Genomic DNA, 27,812 nt, shown 5'->3' on the forward strand with positions numbered 1-27,812 from the left:
ATTAAAAATCGGAGAGTTGAACATGTTCAACTTAATGTTCCTGGTTTCATTAATTTCTTTATCTTTCTATCTCTTAGGAGTGAACACGTTATCCATGCAGTTTTGAACAAACTTGTTTTGTGTGTTCAAATTCAACTATTGCAATATATAATTTTATAAAATATACACAAATTTTAAATCTACCCCCAGCGTCATCCTTCTGTATTCCCTCTGTACTTGAATATGTGATTGACTAAAAAGGCTAATAGGCCTACCATGATTCCTTGTTTATTTTACTTGATGAGTTATTAAATTATACAATTTAGACCCAATAAATACTCAAAATTCCTAGAAACCAAATTTAATTTCAATAAAGCAAGCATTCAGTATTTGGGTGTAATAAACCTTTAAAAACATCTAAAACTCTAAGGGGCGGTTTCCCGGACAGGGATTAGACTAGTCCTAGACTAAAACATTTTTAAGAGCTGTCCAAACTGAAAACAACTTGCACTGACATATCTTAAAATACATCAGGGCCCTTTGTTTTGCCTCAAAATGCACACAGGTAATGTTTTTAGTAAGGCATATTTGTTAAAACTAGTTATATTTCCTAATTTAACTAAGGCCTAGTCCTGGATTAGGCTAATCCCTGTCCGGGAAACCGCCCATAAAAGTAGTAAAAATTGGGTAAAAGCATCTGCCTGCACAACCGGAGGCTGCAGTTTCGCTAGGTGGTGCTGTCACAAAAAACTAGGGTCCTAGAACTGCGGTCCTGAAACCCCGTCCTGAAACTGCAGCCTCCGGTTGTGCAGACTGATGTCACGCTGATGTGATGGCGAGGCGGGCTCGTCAGATTCTGCAGCCGGGCGCAGTTCCATTCCACCGACTGCGTTGAAGAAAAGCACGATGGGAAAAGACTTGCTGACGACATAGCTTAATGTTCATTGGTCCGGGGACATCAGCTGATGACTTTTTAATTCTAAAAACTTCCTTTAGTAGTTTTTTTTCCAACTTGTTCTTGACTTATGACATTTATATTTTTAATAAATTTCTTTAAACTTTTGTATTGGTGCTGAATTATTTGTACTGTGAGCTGTTTATATTTCACACAGAAACGGGGATGCCAGCTGATGAGACAATTGTGGCTATTTCCTCTCACGCCTGTTTAACCGACACTGATTTGGGCGGGTTTCTCCTATCCCCATACAAAACAACTTCTCTGTCTTTGACTGCTCTTACAAGAACGTGGATCTCCTCGGCTGTGAACCGCTCCTGGCGTGCGCCTGGTAAATCCATCATAATAATAGCAACCCGCCATGAAACTTGCGTCCTTGCGTTTAAAGGGAATGTTGGATAGCGTTCTGATTGGTTTATTTGACGTTACGCCCAAACCACAACTATTAATAATGAACCTACTTCAGACCAGCCCCTTATTGATTTGCGCCTGGCGCAAAAGTTATTTCTCCCGCCGGGAAAATAGCAACAGCGCCCATGATCCGCCCACAAAGTCACTTGCGCTTTGCACTTGCGTTTCAGATCGTTAAAATAGGGCCCACTGAGTGTTTTTTTTTTTGTCATATGTACTCTTTTGCAAGCGATGACAAATCCTGTAAACCTTACAAACAAAACACGTTCACATCTGCACATTTCCATATAATTTTCCCACAAAAACAAACAAACTGAACAGCATAATGTAACGACGTCTTGCATGTATACACAAATCCAGACACATCACCAAAGTGTAGAAAATACATTCAAATAAAAATGTACGGGATTGTATTTTATTTAAATCCTTCCTAAAGAATGCATATACTTATAAAAATAAAAGAATAATGTATGTTTTTAAAGAAACATGTATTATATATTATAATAAATGTAGAGTTGGTTTGCACAAACATATAAAAATGGTAAAAAAAAAATTGGACTGCATTTATATAGCGCTTTTAACAGACCTATGGCCATCCATATGAAATTCTAAAATGATCACCAGGGGCCCCTAATCATTTTTTTTGTACAATTAAATAACTTAAACAAGTAATATAAATGAATGAATACGAATGAATAAATTAATCATTCAAGACAAGAAAATTATGATTTGCAGAGTTGTGTCTGCAGTGCTAGCATTTGAGTCATGCGCAATGCACCTCGCATGCATTGACAATTCGTGCCGGGGTGCAAGTGCATATCACTGTATTAAAGGATAAGCCATGTCACAAAAAAGATGTATCCCTCTGGTGCCAAAAAGTAAGGGTGTAACGATTAACCATGCAAATTTGCGTTTTCTCAATGAATGAATTTGAATGAATTACAGTGAAATCCCGGCACATCCGAATGGCAGGGGGGGCTCTCATGCCGAAACTCCCTTTGTGCCACAGAAGAAGTAGCATTACCAACGCTATTCCAGGAAAGGTCTACAGGAATATTTATACGCTGTTCTTCAAATTGTTTCAAATATTTTCATGATAAAAAAGAATATTTTGAATGATTTTGTTTAACGAGTGTTGCTTTTTTAAAGGAGCTGTCCGCAGTGTTTCTACTTAAACGAATTCCTTTTCAATTGCCTTTGTATGAAGGGGTTGTAATCTCACATTAAAATTATCCACTTTGCGGGTTTTGCTATTACCTCTGAAAAAAAAATATTATTTTTATGTAAAAGAACCGGGCCGGATTTGGAGCGAAATCTAGTAACGTCACCTGCATGCGCGCTCCCGAGCCCCTCGCTTCGTCTACTGACTTTGCACTCAACAGCGACGACACTGCAATGCGTCTGATAACAGACTGAAACGACCTGCTCCCAGCACAACACAGACTCCAACACAAACTCCACATATTGTGAAGAAAAAAATTATCTGCTGAAGTTCGTAAAGCCAAACGTGAATCGGATCAACTTTGTACAAAAACACGGATTAACATCGGCAGGGCATTTGAATTATGGAGAAACCTCCGCTTTGTTTTGGGTATAAAAACAGATTCGGAGTTGGCTTTCAACCTTTTGGACAGGAAAGCTAATATTACTACAAAGCATGTAATGTAAAATATATTTCGATTATGTGCTTTAGTTTTTTAGATGTTGTTTCGGTTTGCTAGCCTTCGCTGTAGCGTGTGGTCGCCCAGCCGTCGTCAATCGATGACGTAAAACTGCGGACGCTTTTGTTTGCGTGCATCCGCTTTTTAAAAGTCTTTAAACTCGTACAGTCTGACATTGATGGAAACTGAGATTATACAGAGTGACATGGACTTAACTACGATATTGAGCGCACAGTGTGGCAAGCAACAATTTAGGACTATTTAAAATAGCACAGTGTATACCGGGCTGTACTGTTATACTGAAATTGTTCAGTGTAGTTCACTAACTGTTTTCGTTGTCTTACCGTAAATGTACCTATGTAACACCACATAACATAGGCTAAATGCAGTCAATTAAACGTTGCAGTGGGAGTTTACCTGAGTTTCCAGCATGTTGTGTGGTGCTTTCTCTGGTGTGTAGCATCTCAGTCTGGCCGTCGCTCATGAGTTCGAGCACGTGCTTGTTGGTTATTGGTTGCAATCTGAAACATCACCGCTAGAGGCCGCTGAAAACTACATACAGCGCCTTTAAATGCACGTTATAAACGACTCCGACTCATAATGATTTTAGATTGATAAAGACTTCCTACTGACCAAATGCCGTAGTACACGCACAAGCTGTGCATGAAACAAAGAATCGCAGCCTTGCGATTCAGAATCGATTTAAGGCCGCGATTGAATTGTTACATCCCTACCGAAAAGAGAAAGAAGAAAAGGACAGAGGAGGAAAAAAAAGAGCAAGATAAAGGTATGTTTGCATGATTATTTACAGTATGTTTAGTGGTGTGACAGATTGCAGTTGATCCGTAATTGACCCACGAATCGTCTTGCATGCGATTCGTGGATTAATATGCAAATTTAAATAGGGAAAGTTTATCATTTGCACGTGTTTTAAAGACTTGCAAATGTTAACATTTCAAGTGATTTTAAACAATTTAACCCGCAAAAAGGTGCTAAAGTGAGCAGCTTTCTGGACGCACATGCAGTTGAATGTGTCCAGTCCAGCTCCAGTCAGACATGCTCCTCACTATGCCCTTCAGAGCTAAGAACACTTGGGGCCCTATTTTAACGATCTGAAACGCAAGTGCGAAGCGCAAAGCACAAGTGACTTTGTGGGCGGATCTTGGGCGCTGTTGCTATTTTCCCGGTGGGAGAAATAACTCTTGCGCCAGGTGCAAATCAGTAAGGGGTTGGTATAAAGTAGGTTCATTATTCATAGGTGTGGTTTGGGCGTAACGTCAAATAAACCAATCAGAACGCTATCCAACATTCCCTTTAAACGCAAGGGCGAAAGTTCCATGGCGGGTTGCTATTATTATGACGGATTTACCAGGCGCACGCCAGGAGCGGTTACAAGAACCCACGTTCTTGTAAGAGCAGTCAAAGACAGAGAAGTTGTTTTGTATGGGGATTGGAGAAACCCGCCCAAATCAGCGTAGGTTAAACAGGCGTGAGAGGAAATAGCCACATTGTCTCATCAGCTGGCATCCCCATCGTTGCGCCAAGCGCTACAATGATGTCAGGAGACGGGGGAATCCCAAGCTTGCCAGCATAAATCGGGCACGCCGTGTAATGGGAGGTGGATCTGCCTCTACACACGACCTGACGCCAGCAGAGGACATCGCTGCGTCCACCCTCACCGCTGAAAGGATTTGGGGGCTTTGAAATCGGACCCAAGAAACGCAAGCAAATTCCAACCCCAAAGTACACTTACAAATCAAGTTCATATACATTAAGGTTTCTTATAAAAACATTTTAATTATTATTTACATAAAATAAAAGTAATACAGCCACACAACAAACTTATGAAAATATTTTAATCGTTATTTGCATGAGAATTTTTTTACGCAGCCACACAATAAATAAAAACTATCACCACAATGCTCCCCACAATGATTTCCCTTATCTCATCGTTAATTTTTTATTGTAACAATTTATGATTTGCAAAAATAACTGTTGCATATGTGTAGATTAGATAAGCAAAGTGTGTGCGCGTTGTGCACGTTATACATTATGGTCAAGCATGCGCCCTTAAAATAGCATAATGAACCACGCGCAACGCGCCACTGCCTTAAGACTAGTTTTTTTTTGGTCAGTGGCGCAATTGTTTTTTTCAACTGCAAAATAGCATCAGGGATGGTTTACGTCGGAGCACGCCTCCTTTTTTGCGCTGAACCGCCCAGGGAGCGCAAGTTCATTCCCTAGTTTGCCGACGTGCGTCTGTGGAGGGAAAAACTCGCTGTGTGCCGGTGCAAAATACGAATGATACATGCGTCACTGACAAAGTCAATTGCGCTGGGTGCAAGATAGGGCCTATTATGTTTAAACTTTAGAGAGTTACGCTACTGTGTGTCAACTGTAGGCCATTAACATACATTTGAGGAATAGAGCACTGAAAAACAACGTAATGTTTTTTCTGCGCCGTTTGTAATTCGTCCTCCGTCTGTGTGCGCGCGTGTTAAAGTGCACTCAGTAGTGCACACATGTAGAGACACGTTTCAAAAAGCAAGAGAACATAACATCTTTTTGTTCTTGACAGGGTACATACAAACAAAATCATCTCCACTGTACTCTGTTTCCAATAAAAACATTTGTTTATGTCTTAGGTTTATGTATAGATTAGGCAGAAACCAGGTCCGTGCTTCTCTTAAAGAGACAGTACCCTCAATTAACCTACTTAAATCTGTGTCATTAGTGTTAATCAAACAATCCAAGACAAAGAGAAAATCGCTTCTGTAGCTCTAAAAAATAATAATTATATTTAATTCATACAATAATGACAGTGTTATCGTTCATTTGATTTGATTTCTGTACCTAATGCTAATTTATCCCTTAATGTGCAACTTTGTTCTTTTTTATAAATGTTTGTAATTTCTTTTTTATATATAAAAAATTGGTGGGAGGGGGCCCTCAAACAAATTCGGCTTAGGGCCCCCAAGAGGCTCGGGCCGGCACTGAAAATATATATTTATTAACTTACTGGTTCAGCTGGTCTTAATTTGCATAAAGTTATTCATCTGATAATGAGCAGATTTAAAAAACCATTAAATGAGGTTATAAATGACTATAGGAAATAAGCAGATACACACCTTTTTGTTGTCATTTTGTCATTTCACTTACCAAAAACTTCATAAATTTCATCTGGGTTTTGATATGGATTTGTATCTTTAAAGGCAGTTTGTTTCATAGGATTCTCCTCCACTTGGGTTTTTTTGGGAATCGGTCTGTCCTGATTCTTTATATTAACCTCATCTGTAAAGATCAAAATAACCATAATAATTTTATCATTGTCAAACGTGTTTTACTCTGTATGCTGATGTGTTTTTCATGTTAGCAGCATCTGAAGTTCAGACTTACTTTGTATTTGTGCATTTCCTCTAAAGCCTTTGAAGTTTCTGAAACATATATAAGTAATCGTTTTCTTCTGTCATTTTCTAATATTTAAAGCTTTCAAAATATTAAATACTGACACGTTTACTTCAACAGTTTTAATCACCATTATAGCACCATTTATTCTACAAATACAGTATATTGCAGTGACTTTAGACAGTATGTGACAACATGCTTATATTTTATGACCAGTGTTGGGTAAGTTACTAATTACATCTTCAATCATGTAAATATATTAATTTACAAATTACTCTCTCCAAAAAGAATTTACTTATTACTAATTACTTTCTAAATCCTATTTAGTACATTATATAAGGATAGGCTTAAAATGGCTCAAAGAAATAATATATAAAAGTACATAAATTATTCTGGTGCCCCTTTAGGGTCCAATTCTCTCTATTAACTAACTATTTACTACTTTTGCTTCAATATACTCCAACTACTGCTTATTAATACTAAAGAAGTTGTTAATTTTAAGTATTGGTAGAAATGGGGAGGGTTAAGGATGTAGAATAAGGTTTTGCAGAATCAAGCATTAATGTGTGCTATTTAAGTATTAATAAACAGCCAACATCTCATTAATATTAATACTAATAATCAACCAGTTAATAGTGAGAATTGTAAACTAAAACCATGTTAAATCCACTATTGTATTAAAGTATATATAATTGTTTTACATTCCATACACAGTATTTAGTTACATCAGAAGTAACTGTAATTAGATTACAAGAAAAATAAGAGTAATCCCTTACTTTACTTTTTCAATGAAAAGGTTATTAAATTACAGTAACTAATTACTTAGTAACTAGTTACACCCAACACTGGTTATGACTTACCGAAAGTTGAAAAACATACTAACTGCCAACAGCACTACTAATATAACTCCCACTACGATGCCTGCTATTTCTCCGGGAGTCAGCACAGAGGTACCTTCAGTACAAAGACAATCCACACATCATTTACAGGAGTTGAAAAGTATTTGGAAACCTAAAGCACATCACTTACAAATGTCTTCATATCATTGCAGAATATTTAAATATCACAAGTGGCATTTTCGGAAAAACTTTTAACATTCCACTTTAACAGGCTTCAAATACACTCACCGGCCACTTTATTAGGGACACCTTACCCCCTTTTGTCTTCAGAACTGCCGTAATTATTTGTGGCATAGATTTAACAAGGTGTCTGAACCTGATAGGTCTTAGGATCTGAGTTTCTTAAAAGCAACCTTCGTATTTGTGTGTATTTCAGAGATGACTCAAGAGTGATTCATTTAATTTCGTATTTTTACTATTTTTTATGCATTTAATTTATTAGTTATCTTCATTTCATTCTATCTAGTCATTATATTCTTTTGACGTCGTTGTTCGTGCTGAAGCAAGATTCTCCAATGGTTTTGTCATGGCACACAGAACGAGGACTCAATTGCAGGTGCAGAAAATGGTATTTATTCACAGCAAAGAGGAACACACAGTTAATCCAAAAGAGGACAGCCAGCAGTCTGGAGTTAATTCCACTGCACAAAGGATGCCGAGTTCGGGAATGACAGCAAGCGTTATGAAGATCGCGCACCAAGGGGTGCGAAGCTGCGGCTGTCCGAAACGGGCAGAGAATATCCAACTGGAGAGTTGCAGGCAGCTGGCAAAGTAAGCGGACAGAGAGATGGAGTGCACTGATTGTGAAAGAAACCCTGGAGCCTGGACGAGACAAAACACGGTGAGTAATCAAAGTGCAAAACAGTCTATTACTTGGAATCCTAGTCGTGAACTTGGTTTGTAAACACTATGGAGATCAGCGAATTGAGCATAAAGCTACAACAACGGACTGACAACAAGGAGCGAGAGTGAGAGAATTAAATAGAGAGGAAGATTAGAGTAAGGGCTAACAGGTGTAGAGCTAACAAGATAATGAATGAGAGGAGGCGGGCGCGCCCAGCCAGGTGCGCGCGGGAGGGCAGTGAAAACAAAACCCCCCTGCAGACAACAAAGAAACAAACACAAACACACACACACATAAAACGTCAGACAGAGGACATGACAGGACCCCCCCCCCACGGACGCCACCGGGCGTCCTAGGGGAGGGCTCACCTCGTCGCCGGTGGAAGTCCACGATCAGAGCCCGATCCAGAATATCACGAGACGGCACCCACCACCTCTCCTCTGCGCCATAGCCCTGCCAGTCCACAAGATATTGAAAACCCCTGCCACGACGGCGGACGTCTAATAATCTCCTGACTGTGTAAGCGGGAGAGCCATCCACAAGACGAGGGGGAGGGGGGGCGGGGAGATTCGTGGCAGGATTGAGCTGGGAAGAGAACACAGGTTTAACCTTGGACACATGGAAAACAGGGTGAACTCGAGCAAGAGTGGGAGGAAGCTTAAGCCGCACAGCCACCGGGTTAACTATCTTGGTGATTCGGTATGGACCAATGAATCTGGGTGCCAGCTTACGAGAAGGAACCCGGAGAGGCAGATCCTTGGTGGAAAGCCATACCCGTTGACCACACACATAGATAGGCGGAGCGGTCCGGCGGCGATCGGCTGCTCTTTTGGTCTTCGCAGAGGAGCGGACCATGACGTCCCTAGCTCTCCTCCAGGTGCGACGGCAGCGCTGGATAAAAGTGAGAGCAGAGGGAACAGCGGCATCGAGTTCCTGTGAGGGAAACAAGGGGGGTGAATAACCAAGAGAGCATTGGAACGGGGATAAACCTGACGCTGACGCAGGGTGGGAATTATGCGCGTATTCTATCCACGGGAGCTGGTGGCTCCAGGAACTCGGGTTTTTAGATGTCAGACAGCGGAGCATTCTTTCAAGATCCTGATTAGCCCGCTCGCATTGCCCATTGGTCTGAGGGTGAAAACCAGAAGACAAACTCGCGGTGGCGCCGAGTTGTCTACAGAACTATTTCCAAAACCGAGAGGAAAACTGGGGACCCCTATCAGAAACTACGTCAGTCGGCAACCCATGGAGCCGAAAAACGTGGTTTACCAGTAACTGTGCTGTCTCTCGGGCAGAGGGAAGTTTGGGGAGGGGAATAAAATGAACCGTCTTAGAAAATCGGTCCACCACCGTTAAGATTACGGTGTAGCCGTCAGAGGGGGGAAGCCCGGTGACAAAATCAAGGGCGATGTGTGACCAAGGACGTGACGGAATGGGCAGAGGGCGAAGCAGACCAGCTGGTGGACGGTGGGAGGGCTTACTCTGAGCACAAGTGGTGCAGGCTAAAATAAACTGTCTGACATCGGTGGCGAGAGAGGGCCACCAAAAACGCTGACGGATGGCAGCCAGCGTTCCCCGAATTCCGGGATGGGCGAAAAACTTGGACGAATGACCCCACTGAAGGACATCAGGGCGCAGCGCAGCCGGTACGAACAGCCGATTCCCTGGGCACTCAACTGGCACTTGCACCTCTCGTCCGGCCTCTGCTACCCGCTGCTCGATACCCCAGGTAAGAGCCCCGACCACCACCCCCTTTGATAGGATGGTATCGGCCGAAAGCTCCCCCTGCAAGGGCTCGAACTGGCGGGATAGCGCATCGGGTTTTACATTCTTGGAGCCAGGCCGGTACGAGAGGGTGAAGTTAAATCGGTCAAAGAAGAGTGCCCAGCGAGCCTGACGTGCACTCAACCTCTTGGCTGAACGGACATATTCTAAGTTCTTATGATCCGTCCAGACCAAGAAGGGCTGCGCTGACCCCTCCAACCAATGACGCCACTCCCCCAAAGCCAATCGAACCGCCAAAAGCTCTCGGTTACCGACGTCGTAGTTACGTTCTGCAGGGCTGAGACGATGAGAATAAAAAGCGCAAGGATGCACTTTGCCGTCATGAGGAGAACGCTGAGATAAGACCGCGCCTACCCCGACATTCGACGCGTCAACCTCGACAATAAATTGACACTCTGGATCTGGAAAACAAAGCACAGGAGCAGAGACAAAACTGGTCTTAAGTTTCTCAAAGGATTCCTGTGCTAAAGGATTCCATTTAAAAGGTACCTTAGTGGAGGTTAACGCCGTGAGCGGTGCAGCAATCTGACCAAATCCTCTGATGAAATGCCGGTAAAAGTTGGCGAATCCCAGAAAACGCTGCAGGGCTTTGCGAGAATCGGGAATGGGCCACTGGGTCACGGCCTTAATCTTAGCCGGGTCAGGAGTAATGCCTGATGGAGAGATAACAAAACCAAGGAACGTAACAGACTCGGAATGGAATTCGCACTTCTCCGCTTTGACAAAAAGTTTATTCTCCAATAAGCGCTGGAGGACCTGCCTGACGTGTCGGGTGTGTTCCTGGAGAGAGGGGGAAAAAATTAATATGTCATCAATATACACAAAGACAAAGCGATTAAGCATGTCTCCCAACACGGCATTGACAAGCCCTTGAAAGACGGAGGGGGCGTTGGCGATCCCGAACGGCAGAACGGAATATTCATAGTGGCCAGTGGGAGTATTAAAAGCCGTCTTCCACTCATCGCCCTCCCGAATGCGAACCAGATGGTACGCGTTGCGAAGGTCTAGTTTGGTAAAGACCTTGGCACCTTGTAATAATTCAAAGGCAGAAGACATTAAAGGCAAGGGGTACCTATTTTTAACAGTAATGTCATTCAAACCTCTATAATCAATACAGGGGCGCAGAGAGCCGTCTTTCTTCTGAACGAAGAAAAACCCAGCGCCAGCTGGGGAGGAGGAGTGGCGAATAAGCCCAGCTTGTAAAGCCTCTTGGATATATTTGTCCATAGCCTCTCGTTCTGGAGCGGAAAGGGAATATAAACGACCCTTGGGCGGAGAAGTGCCTGGCAGGAGATCTATGGCGCAGTCGTAGGGGCGATGCGGGGGTAGACAGGTGGCTCGTGACTTGCTGAATACAATGCGCAAATCATGATACTCCTCCGGGACTCCGGTTAAGTCGATGGCCTCGTCCTGCAACACAGATAACACAGAGACAGGAGAGGGGGCGGGCCCCAGACAAGAAACATGACAAGACGAGCTCCAGGATAACACAATGTGATTAACCCAATCCACGTGAGGATTGTGCTGTGACAACCAAGGATGCCCTAATATAATGGGTGTATTGGGGGACTCGAGGATGTACAGCTCAATACTCTCACAGTGGTTACCAGAAAGGAAAAGACTTACTCGTGGCGTGACGTGAGAAACAGAAGAAAGTTGCCGGCCAGCTATAGTCCAGACAGTGAGTGGCTTAAGGAGGGGAAGAAACGGGATATTCCATCGTTTGGCGGTGGCCGAGTCAATAAAGTTGCCCTCCGCTCCTGAGTCTAGGAAAGCCTTCGAGGAATGGGAGGAGCCTTTATACGACAGCTGACAGGGCAAGAGAGTGCGAGATGACGGAGAGTTTGTCAGAGAAACGCCCACCAGGACTCCCCGTTCTACCGGTGGGCGGGGCCTTTTACAGGGCATGAGGAGACGAGGTGGCCAGACTGCCCACAATAAAAACAAAGGTTCTCCTTAAGACGATGCTGTCTCTGGGCGGCTGTGAGATGAACTGAACCCAGCTGCATAGGCTCGGGCTCGGGAACAGAGGGGGAAACATCGGAAGCTTCATGACGTGTCTCGGTGGATCGCCAGTTAGATCTGGAGCGGAGTTGGCGACGAAGCGTGAGGCGAGCCTCAACTCGTAACGCGAGACTGATGATATCGTCTAAAGCTCTAGGAATCTCGGTAGCAGCGAGCTCATCAGCGATGGCAAAACTGAGCCCCTCGAGGAACCGAGCCCGGAGGGCGGCCTCATTCCAACGGCAAGCAGCAGCCAAAGTCTGAAAACGGATGGCAAAATCGGTCACGGACGATCTGCCTTGTGATAATCTTGACAATCGGGCGGAAGCCTCATCGCCCTGTGCAGATCTATCAAAAAGTCGGGACATCTCATGACGGAACTCTTCAAATGTCCGACAGCATGGAGCTCGGGCATTCCAGACAGCCACCCCCCATTCCCGAGCCTTGCCGGAGAGGAGGGTTATAACATAAGCAACCTTGGTCTCTTCTGACGCGTAGCGCCGCGGCTGGAGGGAGAAGACCAGCGAACATTGTGAGAGGAAGGCCTGGCATGAATTAGGATCTCCATCATAAATAGGTGGGCTGTTGGCATGGGGTTCAGGGTCTCGACTTCTCTCGTGGTCATTAGGGTAGATCGGCCGCCGCCCAGCCGCTTCAAAGCGTAACTCCTCGACTGTCGATAAGAGCGCTGCAACCTGGGCATTTAAAGCCCCGATCTCTTGGGTGGTGGCATTAAGTTGAGTAGCCTGTTGACCAAGCATAATGCCTTGCTGGATTAAGGCTGACCGAAGGGGTTCTGGTCCCGCTGCGCCTGCTGAGTCCGCAGTTTGGTCAGTCCGTTCTGTCATGGCACACAGAACGAGGACTCAATTGCAGGTGCAGAAAATGGTATTTATTCACAGCAAAGAGGAACACACAGTTTATCCAAAAGAGGACAGCCAGCAGTCTGGAGTTAATTCCACTGCACAAAGGATGCCGAGTTCGGGAATGACAGCAAGCGTTATGAAGATCGCGCACCAAGGGGTGCGAAGCTGCGGCTGTCCGAAACGGGCAGAGAATATCCAACTGGAGAGTTGCAGGCGGCTGGCAAAGGTAGCGGACAGAGAGGTGGAGTGCACTGATTGTGAAAGAATCCCTGGAGCCTGGACGAGACAAAACACGGTGAGTAATCAAAGTGCACAACAGTCTATTACTTGGAATCCTCGTCGTGAACTTGGTGTGTAAACACTATGGAGATCAGCGAATTGAGCATAAAGCTACAACAACGGACTGACAACAAGGAGCGAGAGTGAGAGAATTAAAGAGAGAGGAAGATTAGAGTAAGGGCTAACAGGTGTAGAGCTAACAAGATAATGAATGAGAGGAGGCGGGCGCGCACTGACAGGTGCGCGCGAGAGAGCTGTCAAAACGAAACCCACGTGCAGACAACAAGCAAACACACACACACACACACACACACATAAAACGTCAGACAGAGGACATGACAGGTTTCTGATTGGCCTACGATTGTTCTTTCTGGCCTTTCTTATGTCTTAATGATATATTGCCATTTGTTGGTTTGGCATGCTATTGACAGAGCTTTATACCAGGTTTTTGCGTGTTTTTTTGTGGATGCAGAGATTTTTTAACAAAGCAGGGAAAAATTAGTGTACGAGTGGACTAAGCCTTAGTCCATCCATCGACAAAGCTAATCAGACCACTTTTGGGAGTACTTCGACTCGCCTGAAAAATCCACTCCCCTTCTCCCTCTCATAATGAGAGCCACAGTTCTTAAGTGCACGCACTAAGATGATAGAGGTATGTATTGACTCTTCTTAGTTAAGGTAATAACATAGTTTAATATGACAAAACGATGGAGTATCCCTTTAAATTTTTTCTGAAATGAGAGAGATCTAGTGAGCTAAATCTAAAGTTGGATCTGAGCTATATAACAATTTTGGACATGGCCATAGTTGGAAATAACTTTTCTGGCATTGTCAGCATGATCTATCAAAACAAGATTTTGGGCCATATTGACATGACAGCATCACAGAGTTAGATCCAGGATAGATCCATGCTTACACCAAATTCTGACACTACCATCTAAATTTTTCCAATCTTATATCATAACATTTTGATGAGCCTGTGCAAATTGTAGCCTCAGTTTTTTGTTCTTAGCTGACAGGAGTTGAACCGGTGTGGTCTTCTGCTGCTGTAGCCCATCTGCTTCAAGGTTTGACGTGTTGTGTGTTCAGAGATACTATTCTACATAACTATTTGTAACAAGTGGTTATCAGTGATGCCGGTAACGCGTTACTTAGTAACGCGTTACTCTAATTTTACCACTTTTTTTAGTAACGAGTAATCTAACGCGTTAATATTTCCAAACCAGTAATCAGATTAAAGTTACTTATCCAAGTCACTGTGCGTTACTATTTTTGAAATTTTCCTTAGTAAAATATATATTTTCTTGTATATTTCTTCTTGCGTCTCGGGAAGTGAAGTCAGGTGTGCGACAAGTCACGTTTTCAGCACGAGGACAATTCAGGTCACGTGTAAGCGACACAAACGTAAACAACGTACAATGAAGAGAGAAGAGAGTTGCAGCTACAAAAACACTACGTCAAATTAAAAAAAAAACCCTTTGGAGTCGCAGCACGGCGCAGACAGTCAAACTAAGAGCAAGTCCCACATAGTCCCACCCGGTGATGCGAAGCAGTGAGCAGGAGTTCATCCACTACCCAAACAACAAAAGCTGGACTTCAGTGCAAAACCAGTAAGTGTGGGAGAGTTGAAGAACGAAAGTAACAAAGCGATTTTCTCCGAGCCCTGATAACATCTAAATCTCACTATGACCGCATATTAGCACATAACCTCTGAAAGTAGGTATGTTGCTAACTCCGCTGTCGCGGCTGATTTTTTGGTTCCGCTCAACGAAACCCAAGATTTCCTCAGGCGGCGCGCGGTGTTGTGGAAAATACTGCTTCTGTTGGTTTGTTGATGGTGAAATTTCTGAGTTTTAATTCTTAACATCACCGGAAGAAGCATAGGTACCTTCTCGTTTTCAGTCACCACCTTTTATGTTTCACTGCTGGCCGTGCGAGCTCGCCAAAGTCTGTTGTTTGTAAAATCATCGCTGTTTTTACTGAAGTTGAGTAAAGACACTCTTGAAATTGTAAAGACATTTAGTTTAATTGCTAAACTACAAGTGGACGAAATTTTAATAAATTTGAACGACTACCAAAGGTGGTTTTACCTCTACCAAAATCTGCTTGAATGGTAAAGAATGGGGAGCAGCCGTATAGCCATGCAGTAGATGTCTGTATATATAGACTGAATAAAGAGTGTTATTTGGTGTAATTAGTGGTTTGTTTTTTTATATATCTGACTTTTCAGAAGTAGAATATGTAGAGGATATGGCAAACAGCTTATCCTGAAAGATTCAGGTCAATATCTTAAAAATTTAAAAAGTTATAGCTAAAAACGTCATAATTTTCATGATTCGGTCACACATTTTCTTGAATTTTAATGGAAAACATGGAACCAAATAAAGTGATGATTTTCGAGTTTCAAATGGCCAGTACTTTGTTATTCTTTAACCCATATACATGATCTTGGTCTCATTTAAAAGCTTTTTTCAAGCTCTTTCTATCTGAACAACTCGTTTTAGCATTTAACCATTTTGAAAATTTTAGCAACATACCTACTTAAAGAGTTGACAAATATCGCGTTATTTACTCACCGATTTCCACGTGTAGATCCAGAACTGTGTTTTCAACCATGATAAGTACATTCCAAAAGCGGTCTTTTTTTCTTACAACGCGTTGTGTTTCTCGTTTCATGTGTTACAATACTGATAAATCTACAAGGTATTTAGTATATAACATCCTGAAGACTTCTCCGTTTTTCGAAATAAAAGTAAGTCGAGTTTATAGAGTAAGTAGATCCTTTCGGGTCAAAAGTAACACTTGTTAGTTTTGTCCAGCTGCTAATACTGTGTATAATATGGTAAAAAATTGATATTATTCTAATTTGATTTAATTTTATTTTCATAGTGTTTAAACTATTGAATTTTTTTAGTCTCAGCAATTTAAGTTTGTACTGTTGGTTGGTTTTGAAACATTTGATAAAACTGAAATTTAAAATAAAAATGTAATTTAATTATTTTTTACAAAGATAAATGACAAAATAAGTTTGCAGTTACATATTAAAGAGGTCATAGTAATATATATTTAATAAAAACAAGAGTAACACAAAAATCTATCATGTTTTGTTGTGTTACTTTTGACCCACCTGTGTGTTACTTTCGTCCCTGCTGTCAAGGTCAAAAGTAACAATTCAGTACTCTTGTTTAAAGTGAAATTATACAGAAGTCGTTTTACATTTGTTCAAAATTCCAGCTGGTTTTGATAGACCACACTTGTGAGTTATTGACCACAACAAAAATATATCTCTGTCTAAAACATTAACTTTTAAAATTAAGTTTTTCTGAAAATGGCCCCTGCTCACCCCTATTTATGTTAAGTGAAGTCAAGAAAGACTCATATATATATATATTTTAGATTTTTAAAACACAACAGTTCAACTTAAAATGTCAGGAGATACATTGTTGACGTTACTGTTAAAAATGCACTTTCAATAAAGTGAGTGTTGGCAAAACCGGTTGTCATTTTTAATGTTGAGGCAGTGGGGGTGTTGGCAGCTACTGGAATGTAACTAACAAAGTAACTTGTAATCTAACTTAGTTACTTTAAAAATCAAGTAATCTGTAAAGTAACTTAGTTACTTTTTAAAGGAGTAATCAGTAATCAGATTACTTTTTCAAAGTAACTGTGGCATCACTGGTGGTTATTTAAAATACAATTGCCTGTCTATCATCTCAAACCAGTCTGCCCATCCTTAGGCATATGACATTACTTGATATTTTGTATTTGTGTTAGATCCCCTTCCTTCCCCATTCTGATGCTTGGGTTTGAATTTCAGCAAGTCGTCCTCACAACATGACATCTAAATGCAGTTGCTGCCATGTGATTGGCCAATTAACAGTTTGTGTTAACAAGCAATTGTACAGGTGTACCTAGTAAAGTGACTGGCGAGTACATAAACTGAACAAAATTATAAATGCAACACTTTGTCTTTTTGCCCCCATATTTCATGAGCTGAACCCATATGTCTAAGAATTTTTCTATGTACACAAAAGGCCTATTTCTCTCAAATATAGTTTACAAATCGGTCAAAATCTGTGTTAATAAGCACTTCTCATCTGCCGAGATTATCCATCCGCCTCACAGGTCTGGCACATCAAGATGCTGATTACACACCATGATTATTGCACATGTGTGCCTATAAGAAAAAGTGATGAGGACATAGAAAATTTTGATAAAGTTTACTGTGGTAGCACTGACAAAGCACATGTCTGGGTTCCATGGAGTAAGATTGAACCCAGAACAGTATCAGCAAAGACATTTTATCCTGTTCCTTCAAACCTGTTTACCCACCCCTACACTTTGAAATGTAAACCAAGAATTTCAATGAAAATGGCCATGCTCACTATTTGTTCTCATGCCCTTACCAAAGTTGTGCTTAATCAACTGGTTGGATTGATCTGATTAGGCTACAGTGCTTACCCAAATGATTGGATGATGTGTAAACAGATGGCTTTAATTATCATAGACCCCCTTTTACCTGTGTAAGTTCTCGAAGTCTCACTTCTGCCACCGTACTAGAATTAAGACAATATAACTTTAGGTTATATTATCAGTGTATTGCTTGGACTGAGATTACCTCTATAACAATAGAGCCTTTTAGGGGGATGAGCTTGTTTTAACATGTTGGAGTGGAATCTGTTTAGAGGCAGTCTGTAATTCTTACCTTAAAATAAAATGCCACTCTAAAATGTGCAGTTTTATAAATTCCTTTTTTTACTGTACAGGACAGATGGAAGATGCTTGTATGGTGTTGCGTGGGTGAGCGGTTTGATGATGTCAAGGGTGTGGATTGAGTGGCCCATGGTGGTGCTGGGGTTATACACTGTAGTATGTTATGGACAATGAACACAGGTGCATTTTATTGATGCCATTTTTAATGCACAGAGATAATGTGATGAGATCCTGAGGCCCATTGTTGTTTTATTCATCCACAACCATCACCTCATGTTGCAACATGATAATGCATGGTCCCATGTTGCAAGGATTGCTATGCTGTATGCTAAGGAGATGTGTTGCACTGCGTGAGGCAAATGGGGGTCACACCAGATACTGACAGGTTTTCAGACCCCTGACCCCCCAATAGAGGGTATGGACGTGACGTCACCTTCGGCGAACGTGACTACGGTTACGTCCGCTGAGTGGCAAAAGACGGAGCGTCAGAATTTGTGTAAAGTGTAAAAATTAGCGGAAAAAAGGGGGAAAACGTGCCTAAATTGGAAAAAGTTGTTGTGTGATAGACTGTACTAACAGATTAACAAGAATTCAGAGCTATTGTTTTACAGACTCCCAAGAAACACCGAAATAAGTACATGAATTGTCCATGTCAACGTCCACTGACCACAGGTGGGTTGACAAGTTGCATGGTCACTATCAAGTCCAACTAAATTTAATTTTTGCTGATAATTGTCAGTTATACTGACATTTTTGCGGCCGCTTCTAGAACAGACAGCCATTTTGTTGAATGTTTTGCCACTCAAAGGAGAAGTAAATCAGTAGCAGTAGCCATAAGGTATGTAAAATGTAAAAATTTGGGGTAAAAAATCCTATAAAAAATACATGAAATACACATAAATTAATACTCTTATTCTGTGTAATTGCAAAGTTTTGTCAGTGAGCCTTCATTAAAAAACATCCATTATGATGAGCCTTTTGTTCTACAAAGGTGGGATGGTTTTATAGTGTTAGGCAAGACAAACATATATGTCCGGAAAACATAGCCTATATGCCAATGTCCACAGACTACTGGTTGTTTTGGTGACTGTTAAATTAAACTAAATTTAATTTAAGCTGATAAGTTAAGAGTTTTTCTGGTATTTTTTGCAGCAGTCGCAATGAAAACCAGCTATTTTGTTGAATTTTTTGCCACTCAATAGGGCAAGCTCCAATGTGGTCACATGGAAAAGTGAAGTCAATGCATACCCTACAGGAAAGGGTTGTTGCAGTAGGTGTTCGATGACGTCAAAGTACCGCGAGAGCAATTCCAAATGAGACCTATACGTGTGATTTCTCAAGTTAACTCGCTCTCGCAGTACGTTGACATCATCTGCCTGTCGGTTCTTGCAGAGCCGCATTAAGTCAAACACGCGTAAAATTGCTGACCTCGGAGCACTCGTCTCTGCTCCTCGACATAATGGAGCAGCTGTATTTGCAAACACACGAAACGACTTTGCACGGACATAAATGCGATCATGGAAGCAGTCACATGTAAACATAGGTCGCACTTTTGACATAGGTGCGAGCTCTGGCGCGAGCTCTGGCGCATACTATGACGTTGGTCGCCTTAACTTCTGTTTGTTTCAGTTTACATGCAAGCGTGCAAACAAAGGTCTTCAAAATCTTCACTTTGGCCGGAGTTTTTAGAAAGAATCGGTTTCAGAGGCGAAATTCACATTTACATGTAAACGAAGGGCGCAAACAAAGGTAAATGTCTCCGTTTTTTTAAATAACCATGTACGTGTAAACGTAGCCTAACACAGATTTAGACGGATTGGTGAATAACATTTATTTAAGAAAAATAAATATTTTGTGTACATAGAAAAAGTCCTAGATCTTTCATCCAGCTCATGAAAAATGTGTATGTATATGTATGTATCCATTGCCTGTTGTTTCAGTTTTAGACAATATGTTCAAGTTTTAAATAAGATACTGTTAACACCTGCGTTACCTCGTACTGTGAGGGTGTGTTCTGCAGATCTTATTTCTCCAGTGATGTGGTTTGAGGCTGAGCAGGTATAGATTCCACTGTGGCTCAATCTGCTGTTCTCTTGCATGTATAAAGCTGAGATTCCAGCATTCATATCATTTACTGTCCATATGAGAGAAGCTGTAGGTGCAGACGACACTAAGCAGTACAAAAGGATGTCTGAGCCTTCATCCAATATCTCTGCACCAAGTATCTTTACATCAGGCCCATCTATTACACAAAATAATCACATCAATGATTAATCACAAGTTATCACTGTTTCATGTTGTATTACATTACATCTAAAATGTACCCATTGAATCTTTCCATGCCCATATTATACTGTATACATAACTTTTAATATGTTTCTGATATCCTAAATCCTATTGTTTTTGTGTTTTGAGCATTGTGCAATGGAATAGATGATAGTTTTTCGTACACTCAGGAAAAATGGCACAAAACTATAACTTGGATGGTACCCTTTAAAAAGGTCCTGTATACATTTGGTGTTAACATGTACCTTTGATGTACTAATACAGAATGTACTGTACTCTCTAGGTACAAAGATGTACTTTTTGAAAGGGTACTGCCCCAGTGACAGCTTTTATAACTTTATCTGAGTGTGAAGGACAACATTATGCTAAATATCCTGTAGACCAACTTTAACATAACACATTGAATACTCACAGAGTACAGTAATGCTGTAATTAGCCTGATCAGATATGACAGGATTGCTGAGGTTGCAAATGTATTCCCCACTGTCTGATCTGCTCACTGGATCGATCGACACTGATCTGTTATCAGCTGAGAAGATGATGCGGTCACTTTCAGATAGACGTTGACCATCCTTCATCCACTCAGTAGTAGTGATGCTACCATTTCCATCACAGCTGAATTTAGCTGAGGTTTTACCCTCAATAAGAGTGATGTTTGGACCCGTGATCGTTACATTAGTTACTGGATCTAAAAAAAAAGAGAAACATAATGTGAGGTTAATGATTATTATAGTAATAAGTTGAAACTAATGTCTGGTCGAAATATTTATTTAGATGCTTTGGATGAGTGTTTTTAGCCCATTGTTAAGTGGTTGCTAGGGTATTCTAGGTGTACGTCTGACGGTTTTCTTTTGTTTTTGTATTCTAATAAATAGAATAATAAGAAATAATAATAAAGAATCTGAGAAATAATTATACTTTATACAACAGTTCTTTCTGGTTCTCGAATCTGATTGGCTAAGAGCCATACGATATTGTACTGATAACGGCACAGTAACCGCTTCACCTTTCGTATCATTCCGCCACCTAGTGAATGGAGGTCCTAAACAGGCTCATCTCTGAATGGAAAAACACAGACGCCCTGTTTTTAAACACTCTCCGTGTGTCTTATTAGTTCACTAGCTCATAAATCAGTCTGTGAATCCCCAATCGGAAGTTATTATTCCGTCAAAGATCAGCGCTCTTGGATGTTACGTTAAAGTTAATGGGAGTAATGTCTTGTCACATGGTGTGGACGATTAACACTTGGAAAGAGGAATGTAACTTAAACACTCATTTTTTTCTGGAGCTATATCTCTTATCAGAACGCGAAAACACCGTGGAACTGCAGGTAAGCACAGCAGCTTTTAAATGTGGACATTGATCATTTACTTTATCGTGACGTGACTATTAAAACATGTTATGAGATATCTCCACTGGTATAACGTTATTTATGAGCAGCATGCAAAAACATCTCTCTGACACTTATAAAAAACAGTTTTATATAGTACTGACAAGAACGAAGTCTAATAATAACCAAGTGCTCGTATCGCGTTAAGATGAAATGGTAAACATTATAGAACATAGTAACATTATAGAAGTATAGTTTTATTAACTTTTACCTCGCGCCAAAACAATAACAACACAAAAGACGCTAAATATGAATAAGAAAACCAGTAATAGTTTTATCATGACACCAAATACTGCTGATTTGATCTCATTTTGACGATCAAAAACAAACAAGGCGAATATCAGAGCCAGGGAATCCCTGTCAGAGATGTAGCCCAGAGAGGGCGGTGGTCAGCGGGGCGAGTGAACACTGACATCCGCTCATGCTTTGGTTCTCATACGAACTGAATCTCACTAAGCAAACGTTCAAACAGGCGCTATCTTTACTAATCGTCTGTAGATTTAAATATAATACATATATATTCTCGACTGAACTAATCTTAAAACTACACTTTGTGACCAAGAAAGTGTAATATTTAAAAACGGTGAATCCGTCCATTGAGTTAATATGAGATTCAAAGCAGCCGAAAGTGTTACCTGTCATTCTGGCTGCCCTCAAATCCGTCGCGGAAGAAGTAGTTCTCAAACAAAGAGGCTTTTAAAATTACTCCGTTGTTGTTTTCTAGTTTTCGTTTTTCAAACGTGTGCCTACGGCCTCGTGCCTCTGGCCTAATCACAGCCGTGATGATATAGAGCTATATCACACTCCTACTCGAGCGATATTGCTTAAATATATGGTAACTTTGAATATTGTGCAAGTTTAAAGCTTCATTGCCGTTGACGCAAAATGCATTCTGGAAAACGTGGCTGTCATAAGTCCGCACAAGTCACCTCCTGATGCATCCTCGATTAAATGAGCGGATTAAGAACACATCCGGGGATGTTATGTGAACTTGGCTTGATGCAAACTTGGAATTGGAAGATTACTTGGGCCGCGACTGATGACGTTTCACAAGTCCACAAGAACGCAAGTACAGACAAGAACGCATATTGAGAAACAGCCCATATGTTTTAAAGGCTTTTATTAGTAAAATATTTAATATATACAAGGAGTCCATTTTTACGATGTTGACCCTTGTTCTTCATAACATCTGCAATTCGCTCTGGCATGCTGGATATTAGCTTCTGGGCCAAATCCAGACAATCCATTCTTGCATTATTAGTGTTCAGAGTATTAGTGCTTGTCCACTCGACTTTTGAGGACTGACCACAGTTTTTTTTTTTATTGAAATCCAGGGAGTTACCTGGCCATGGATTCAACATTTCAATGTAATGATCTTCTATTATCAATCTTTCTTTGTGACATGGTGCTTTATCATGCTGGAAAATGCATGGATCATCACCAAATTGCTCCTAGATTGTTGTGAGAAGTTCCTCTTGCAGGACATTTTGATATCATTCTTGTCTGTGTTTTTGGGGACAATTATGAGTCTTATATGACAAATACAAGGTCTAAGACAAGGTATACAAGGTATAAGACAAATATGGTCTTAGGCAGTGAACTTTGAGCTTTATCATTTTGCAGGTATTATTTATGATCTAACAGCAACATTACACACTAACTAAGGTAAATATATTAACTTATCATAAATTCTGTGTAATCAAACTTCGGAAAAATAAGACTAACCAACAGCAATACGCTGCATCATTTAATATGTTTTGTTTTGTTTAATTCAAATTTCAGGTTTGAGGTTGTGTCATAAATTTCTTTTTGGGGGGTCGGGGCACAAAGGTATGTACCGTACACAGGGAGGGGTGGGATGGGGGTGCATGCCAAAATGTTTGAGAACCACTGACTTAAGTTCTCATTTCCAATACTCTTTTCACTAGTGGTTAGATCACAGACTTTAGATTGATTTTCTATGCAGGCATACTCTAAATGACAGACTTCCTGATGTACAACCAATTGCTCGGTATATATTAATAAATCACATTTTTGAAATATTACTAACCAAACACCTCTAATACAGTCCTTCCATGCAGTGATTGTGACCCATCTGCTGGTACCAGAGTCAAAGTATACACTCCAGAGTCAGTCAGCTTTAACTTTCTTATTGTCAGACCCCCAGTGGTTTTGTTCAAAATCACTCTGCCTTTATATTCTAAACCCACATTTTCATTGTTTGGAGAGATCCATGTTATGACGTTGATGGCCCCACTGGCCCAGCTGATGCTCCTAAATCCCTGCAGAGGAGGAATAAAGATGGTGTTGAACTGCACCTCATCCCCTGTGCTGCTATATACAGGCCCTGGGTCCAAGACATTTTCAGCCCAGCTATATCCTGAGGAGATAACAGTGATTTTATCAGACTGTTTCTTTTAATGACACATACGTTTTTCTTGTTTATTACTTCCTTGTTTCCTCATGGTTTTGATTCTTTTAAAATGTGTGTGATTATGACACATAATTATGCAGCATGACCAGGACGTAAGAGTAGCCTAATTTATAGGCTCTAAGTATTTCTTCAAACATCATGGACTCTACCATTTTTATTCCTTGTCCTTACGTCTTTGTTTAATGTCTGAGGTCAATGTTTCTTTTATTTGTATTTCTATTTCTTTTATATTTTTACACTTAAAGCCTTCTCGAATCTAAAGTCTAATTCAGAATTACTACATGAGGTGGTTTCCTGACAAGTTAGTTGTCCCAAACTAAAATGCATGTTTGAGCTGCCTTAATTTAAAAACATCTATCAATCAGTGCCATTGGTTTGTCTCAAGATGCACACCAGTATTGTTTTTTGTAAGGTAGCCCTATGTTAGTAAAAACTACTTCAATGTCTTAATATAACTAAGGACCTTCTAGATTAATCAAAAACCCTGTCTGGGAAACCACCACATATTATGGTAAGTATGTACGGTAAGTGATCTAGAAAAAGCTATTGACTGGCAGAGGTGGACAAAGTACACAACTTCCTTAGGTCAGTGGAAGTATAGATACTATTGCATTTTTGTATGTAATACCTTTAGTACCTAATGGCTCCACAGCAGCCTCTAAAAAATGTTTTAACCCAGGGCTGGGTAACTATTGGACAGAACACATTTCTGGGTTAAAATGACCAAAATAATGGGTTGTTTTACCCACACTGTAAAAAATACTTTGCTGCCTTAAATTTTTTTGTTGAATCAACTCAGATTTACAAGTCATTTTAACTTACTATTATTTATCTTGACTAGAGACAGGTGAGTTGTTATAACTTATAAAATTAAGTTGACTTTTCTCAACTATATTTTATAAGTTGTGACAACTCATCTCTGTTGACATGACTTTTTAATTTTTAAGGCAGCAAAGTATTTTTTACAGTGCAACTGCTAGGTTATTGTTAATCAACCATGTTGAAACAACCCAGCAGTTGGATTAAAACAACCCATTATTTGGGTCATTTTTAACCCAGAAATGTGTTCTGTCCAATAGTTACCCAGCCTTGGGATAAAAACAACCCAATATTTTTTAGCTAGCCGGTCTCACGGCAAGTCGTGTTATAGTCACAAATAATCATTTTTGATGAATTTATAAGTGTTATGTATTTTTCGTGTTGCTCAGCATGAATTTCTATAAAAAGTTTTTGTGTCTGTGGCATGACTTTCTTTATTGTGTCATTTTATATATATTGTTATTTCCTATTTTAAATAATTGTCGCTTGGGATTAGGGTTAGATTTGGGGTTTGAGTTAGGATGTAATTTTATGCATCGCTTTTAAAACTATTTTCGCTTGGAGTTGGGGTTTGGATTAGGATGTCGCAGAAAGTGATTCTGAAAAAATTAGAAAAAACTAAATATAAAATGACGCGATAAAGAAAGTCGTTCCACACACACGAAATAAACTATTTATAGAAATTTATGATGAGCAGTGTTGGGGAAAGTTACTTTTAAAAGTAATGCGTTATAATATTAAGTTACTCCCTAAAAAAGTAACTAATTGCGTTACTTAGTTACTTTCATGGAAAGTAATACGTTGCTTTTTAGTTACTTTTGCGTTACTTTTTCTTACTTTGCTGAGGCTTTATCTCTTTCAGCCCTTGCAGGTGGCTTTCATGATTGAGAAGTTATGCCTTCATAAATTGCATATTTCCATCGCAAAAATGTCAAGCTCTGGCCTGCCATCTCCGTTTCTGACTCAAACTGTTCCCGCTTAGGCGCGCACGCATAGAGTGCGTAAATCTACGTTAATACTATCAGTTTAATGCAGTACATTGTTTTTTTACATCAAATTTATTAATCTGAAAAGTAATTTGCATTATTTATTTATTATTATTTATTAACTTGCATCAAATATTAATATGTACATTTATATAGTAATGCATTACTTTACTCATTACTTCAGAAAAGTAATTTTATTACGTAATGCATGTTACTTGTAATGCGTTAACCCCAACACTGATGAGGGACACGAAAAAGACATTCGTGCTCCAGTGGCACAGAAAACAGCAGAAAATTGTGTCAACACAAATAAATGAATCAAAAATGTAGTGACTATAACGTGACTTTCCGTGAGATTAAAGACAGCCATAATCATCTTCATTTTTTTATTTAACACTCCTACCACCCCCATCAATTCTTGTTAACTAACATTATTAATGTGTTAGCATCTGCAAAGATATGGCAAATAGGCAAGCAAATACATAATTTGCCTGACAATTTTTTATAAACTCTTAAAAATAAAGGTGTATTAAAAGGTTCTTCACAGCAATGCCATAGAAAAACAGTTTTGGTTCCTCAAAGAAACATTTAAGGTTCTTTAAAAAAAATGTCATTCCTTTGAAAAAATCTATTTTGTGAAACAGAAATGTTTTTCAGATGTAAAAGGTTCTTTATAGAAAAAAACAAGGCAAAAACGTTCATCTGTGGCATCGTGAATCACCTTTATTTTTAAATAGTGTACTGACGTACTCTTTAAGTATGGCCATGGATGCGCTCACTGCACTGAGAAGCTTTTGTCCATTTACCATGAATGCCACCAGTTGATCAGTATTGGTAACACTACAGTAAGTTTGTATTTGTTAACATTAGTAAATGCATTAGCTATTATGAACTAACAACGAACAATAGAGTTCTCAGCATTAATTAATGTAGAATAGATGAAATACCTATTAGCAGGATGATGGCAAAGCTGGTCAACACAGGTCTGTTCATGGTGACACCGTTCTTCTGTTTTACTCGAGGCTGACTAGTTTCACTCTCTTATCTCAAAATCCTGAAGAGACATTGTATAAATGCAGCTGTTTATAGTGTTAACAACCCTATAATGTAGTGCCCTTTGATTCATGGATCTAGACAATATATCATTTTACGATACTGACACGTTTACTGTAACAGTTACTGTAAATTGTTTAACTTGTAGGCCACAGAGGTGTGTTTTAATACATTTTTTGTTTGTGTGCTTGCTTGTGTATTTGTTTGTTAGTCTGCAGTCTTACTTTTAGTTTAAGCTGTTTATTTTTTATTATCTTAAAAATAAAAGTTCTTCAAAGCTTCTTTGTGACCTTCTAAAATGAGAGCAAAGTATAATACACAATGAACAGCAGATGGAGACAGATATTTCCGTTTATCTACACAGAACTAATTGATATGCAGTTGCCTCAGTCACTGCTGATTAGTGTGTTGTTATATACATAAATCAAATACAAGTTTTTATCTAAATAGACACCAAGAATCAGCATATGAAGCTAAACGATGGTCACAATCCACAAAAAGCGTCATGCCACAATGCATGCTACAATCAAAGTGTAGTGTTATCAATATATATATTTTCAAAAAAAAAGCAGAAAATATTGAATACCTGTTAGATGAAGGTGGTCACTCTTCACTTTTCATGTTGACTCTCGTCTTCTGATTTACTTGAGGCTGCAGGGTTTCAAATCTCAATGCCTCAAAGTGTCATTGTAATAATGCAGGTGTTTAACAACCCAACAAGGAAGTGCCCTTGTTTATCGATCAGGGCAGTTAATCATGTTATAATCTGACACGTTTACTGAAACAGTGATTGTAAACTGCACAGCATGTATGTAGGCCTCAGCTGGGGTGTGTTTTCTCAGCTGGGGAAATTATTTGTTTATGTGAAGTGTTTTTTAGGACTTTTCATACAACTTAAAGGACAAGTTCGGTATTTTACACTTAAAGCCCTGTTTTCAGATTGTTTATGATGAAATAGAACGGTTTTGACTGAAATTTGGACTATGATGCTGCCCCGAGAATTTTCGGGTGTTTATTCTATCACCTCCCACCTCTATAATGGC

The 27,812-nt window shown here is 40.1% G+C and overlaps 1 protein-coding gene across 1 annotated transcript; it reads right to left on the reverse strand.

The window, feature by feature from the left end:
* Positions 1 to 737: 737 nt before the first annotated feature.
* Positions 738 to 27,479, reverse strand: LOC129449181 (cell adhesion molecule CEACAM6-like). Its single transcript, XM_073872714.1, has 9 exons — positions 27,356 to 27,479; positions 26,664 to 26,770; positions 23,528 to 23,857; positions 20,500 to 20,775; positions 19,795 to 20,043; positions 7,272 to 7,365; positions 6,403 to 6,440; positions 6,166 to 6,297; positions 738 to 865 (listed from the first exon to the last, which is right to left on the reverse strand). Exons 2-9 carry the CDS (start codon positions 26,707 to 26,709, stop codon positions 738 to 740), a joined length of 1,293 nt encoding a protein of 430 aa, XP_073728815.1. The 5' UTR covers positions 26,710 to 26,770; positions 27,356 to 27,479.
* Between the last annotated feature and the right edge of the window lie 333 nt (positions 27,480 to 27,812).

The sequence above is a fragment of the Misgurnus anguillicaudatus genome, chromosome 10, assembly GCF_027580225.2.
Source record: "Misgurnus anguillicaudatus chromosome 10, ASM2758022v2, whole genome shotgun sequence".
In the NCBI taxonomy this organism is placed as follows: Eukaryota; Metazoa; Chordata; class Actinopteri; order Cypriniformes; family Cobitidae; genus Misgurnus; species Misgurnus anguillicaudatus.

What these genes read in the sequence shown, in the direction of transcription:
- LOC129449181 (XM_073872714.1), bottom strand. Translation starts at nt 26,709, where the DNA reads ATGAACAGACCTGTGTTGACCAGCTTTGCCATCATCCTGCTAATAG. An exon ending in ACACACCCTCACAGTACGAG is followed by an intron (nt 7,366 to 19,794) that starts GTAACGCAGGTG and finishes TTTGTACTGAAG; the next exon opens with GTACCTCTGTGCTGACTCCC. An exon ending in AGGAAATGCACAAATACAAA is followed by an intron (nt 6,298 to 6,402) that starts GTAAGTCTGAAC and finishes TGATCTTTACAG; the next exon opens with ATGAGGTTAATATAAAGAAT.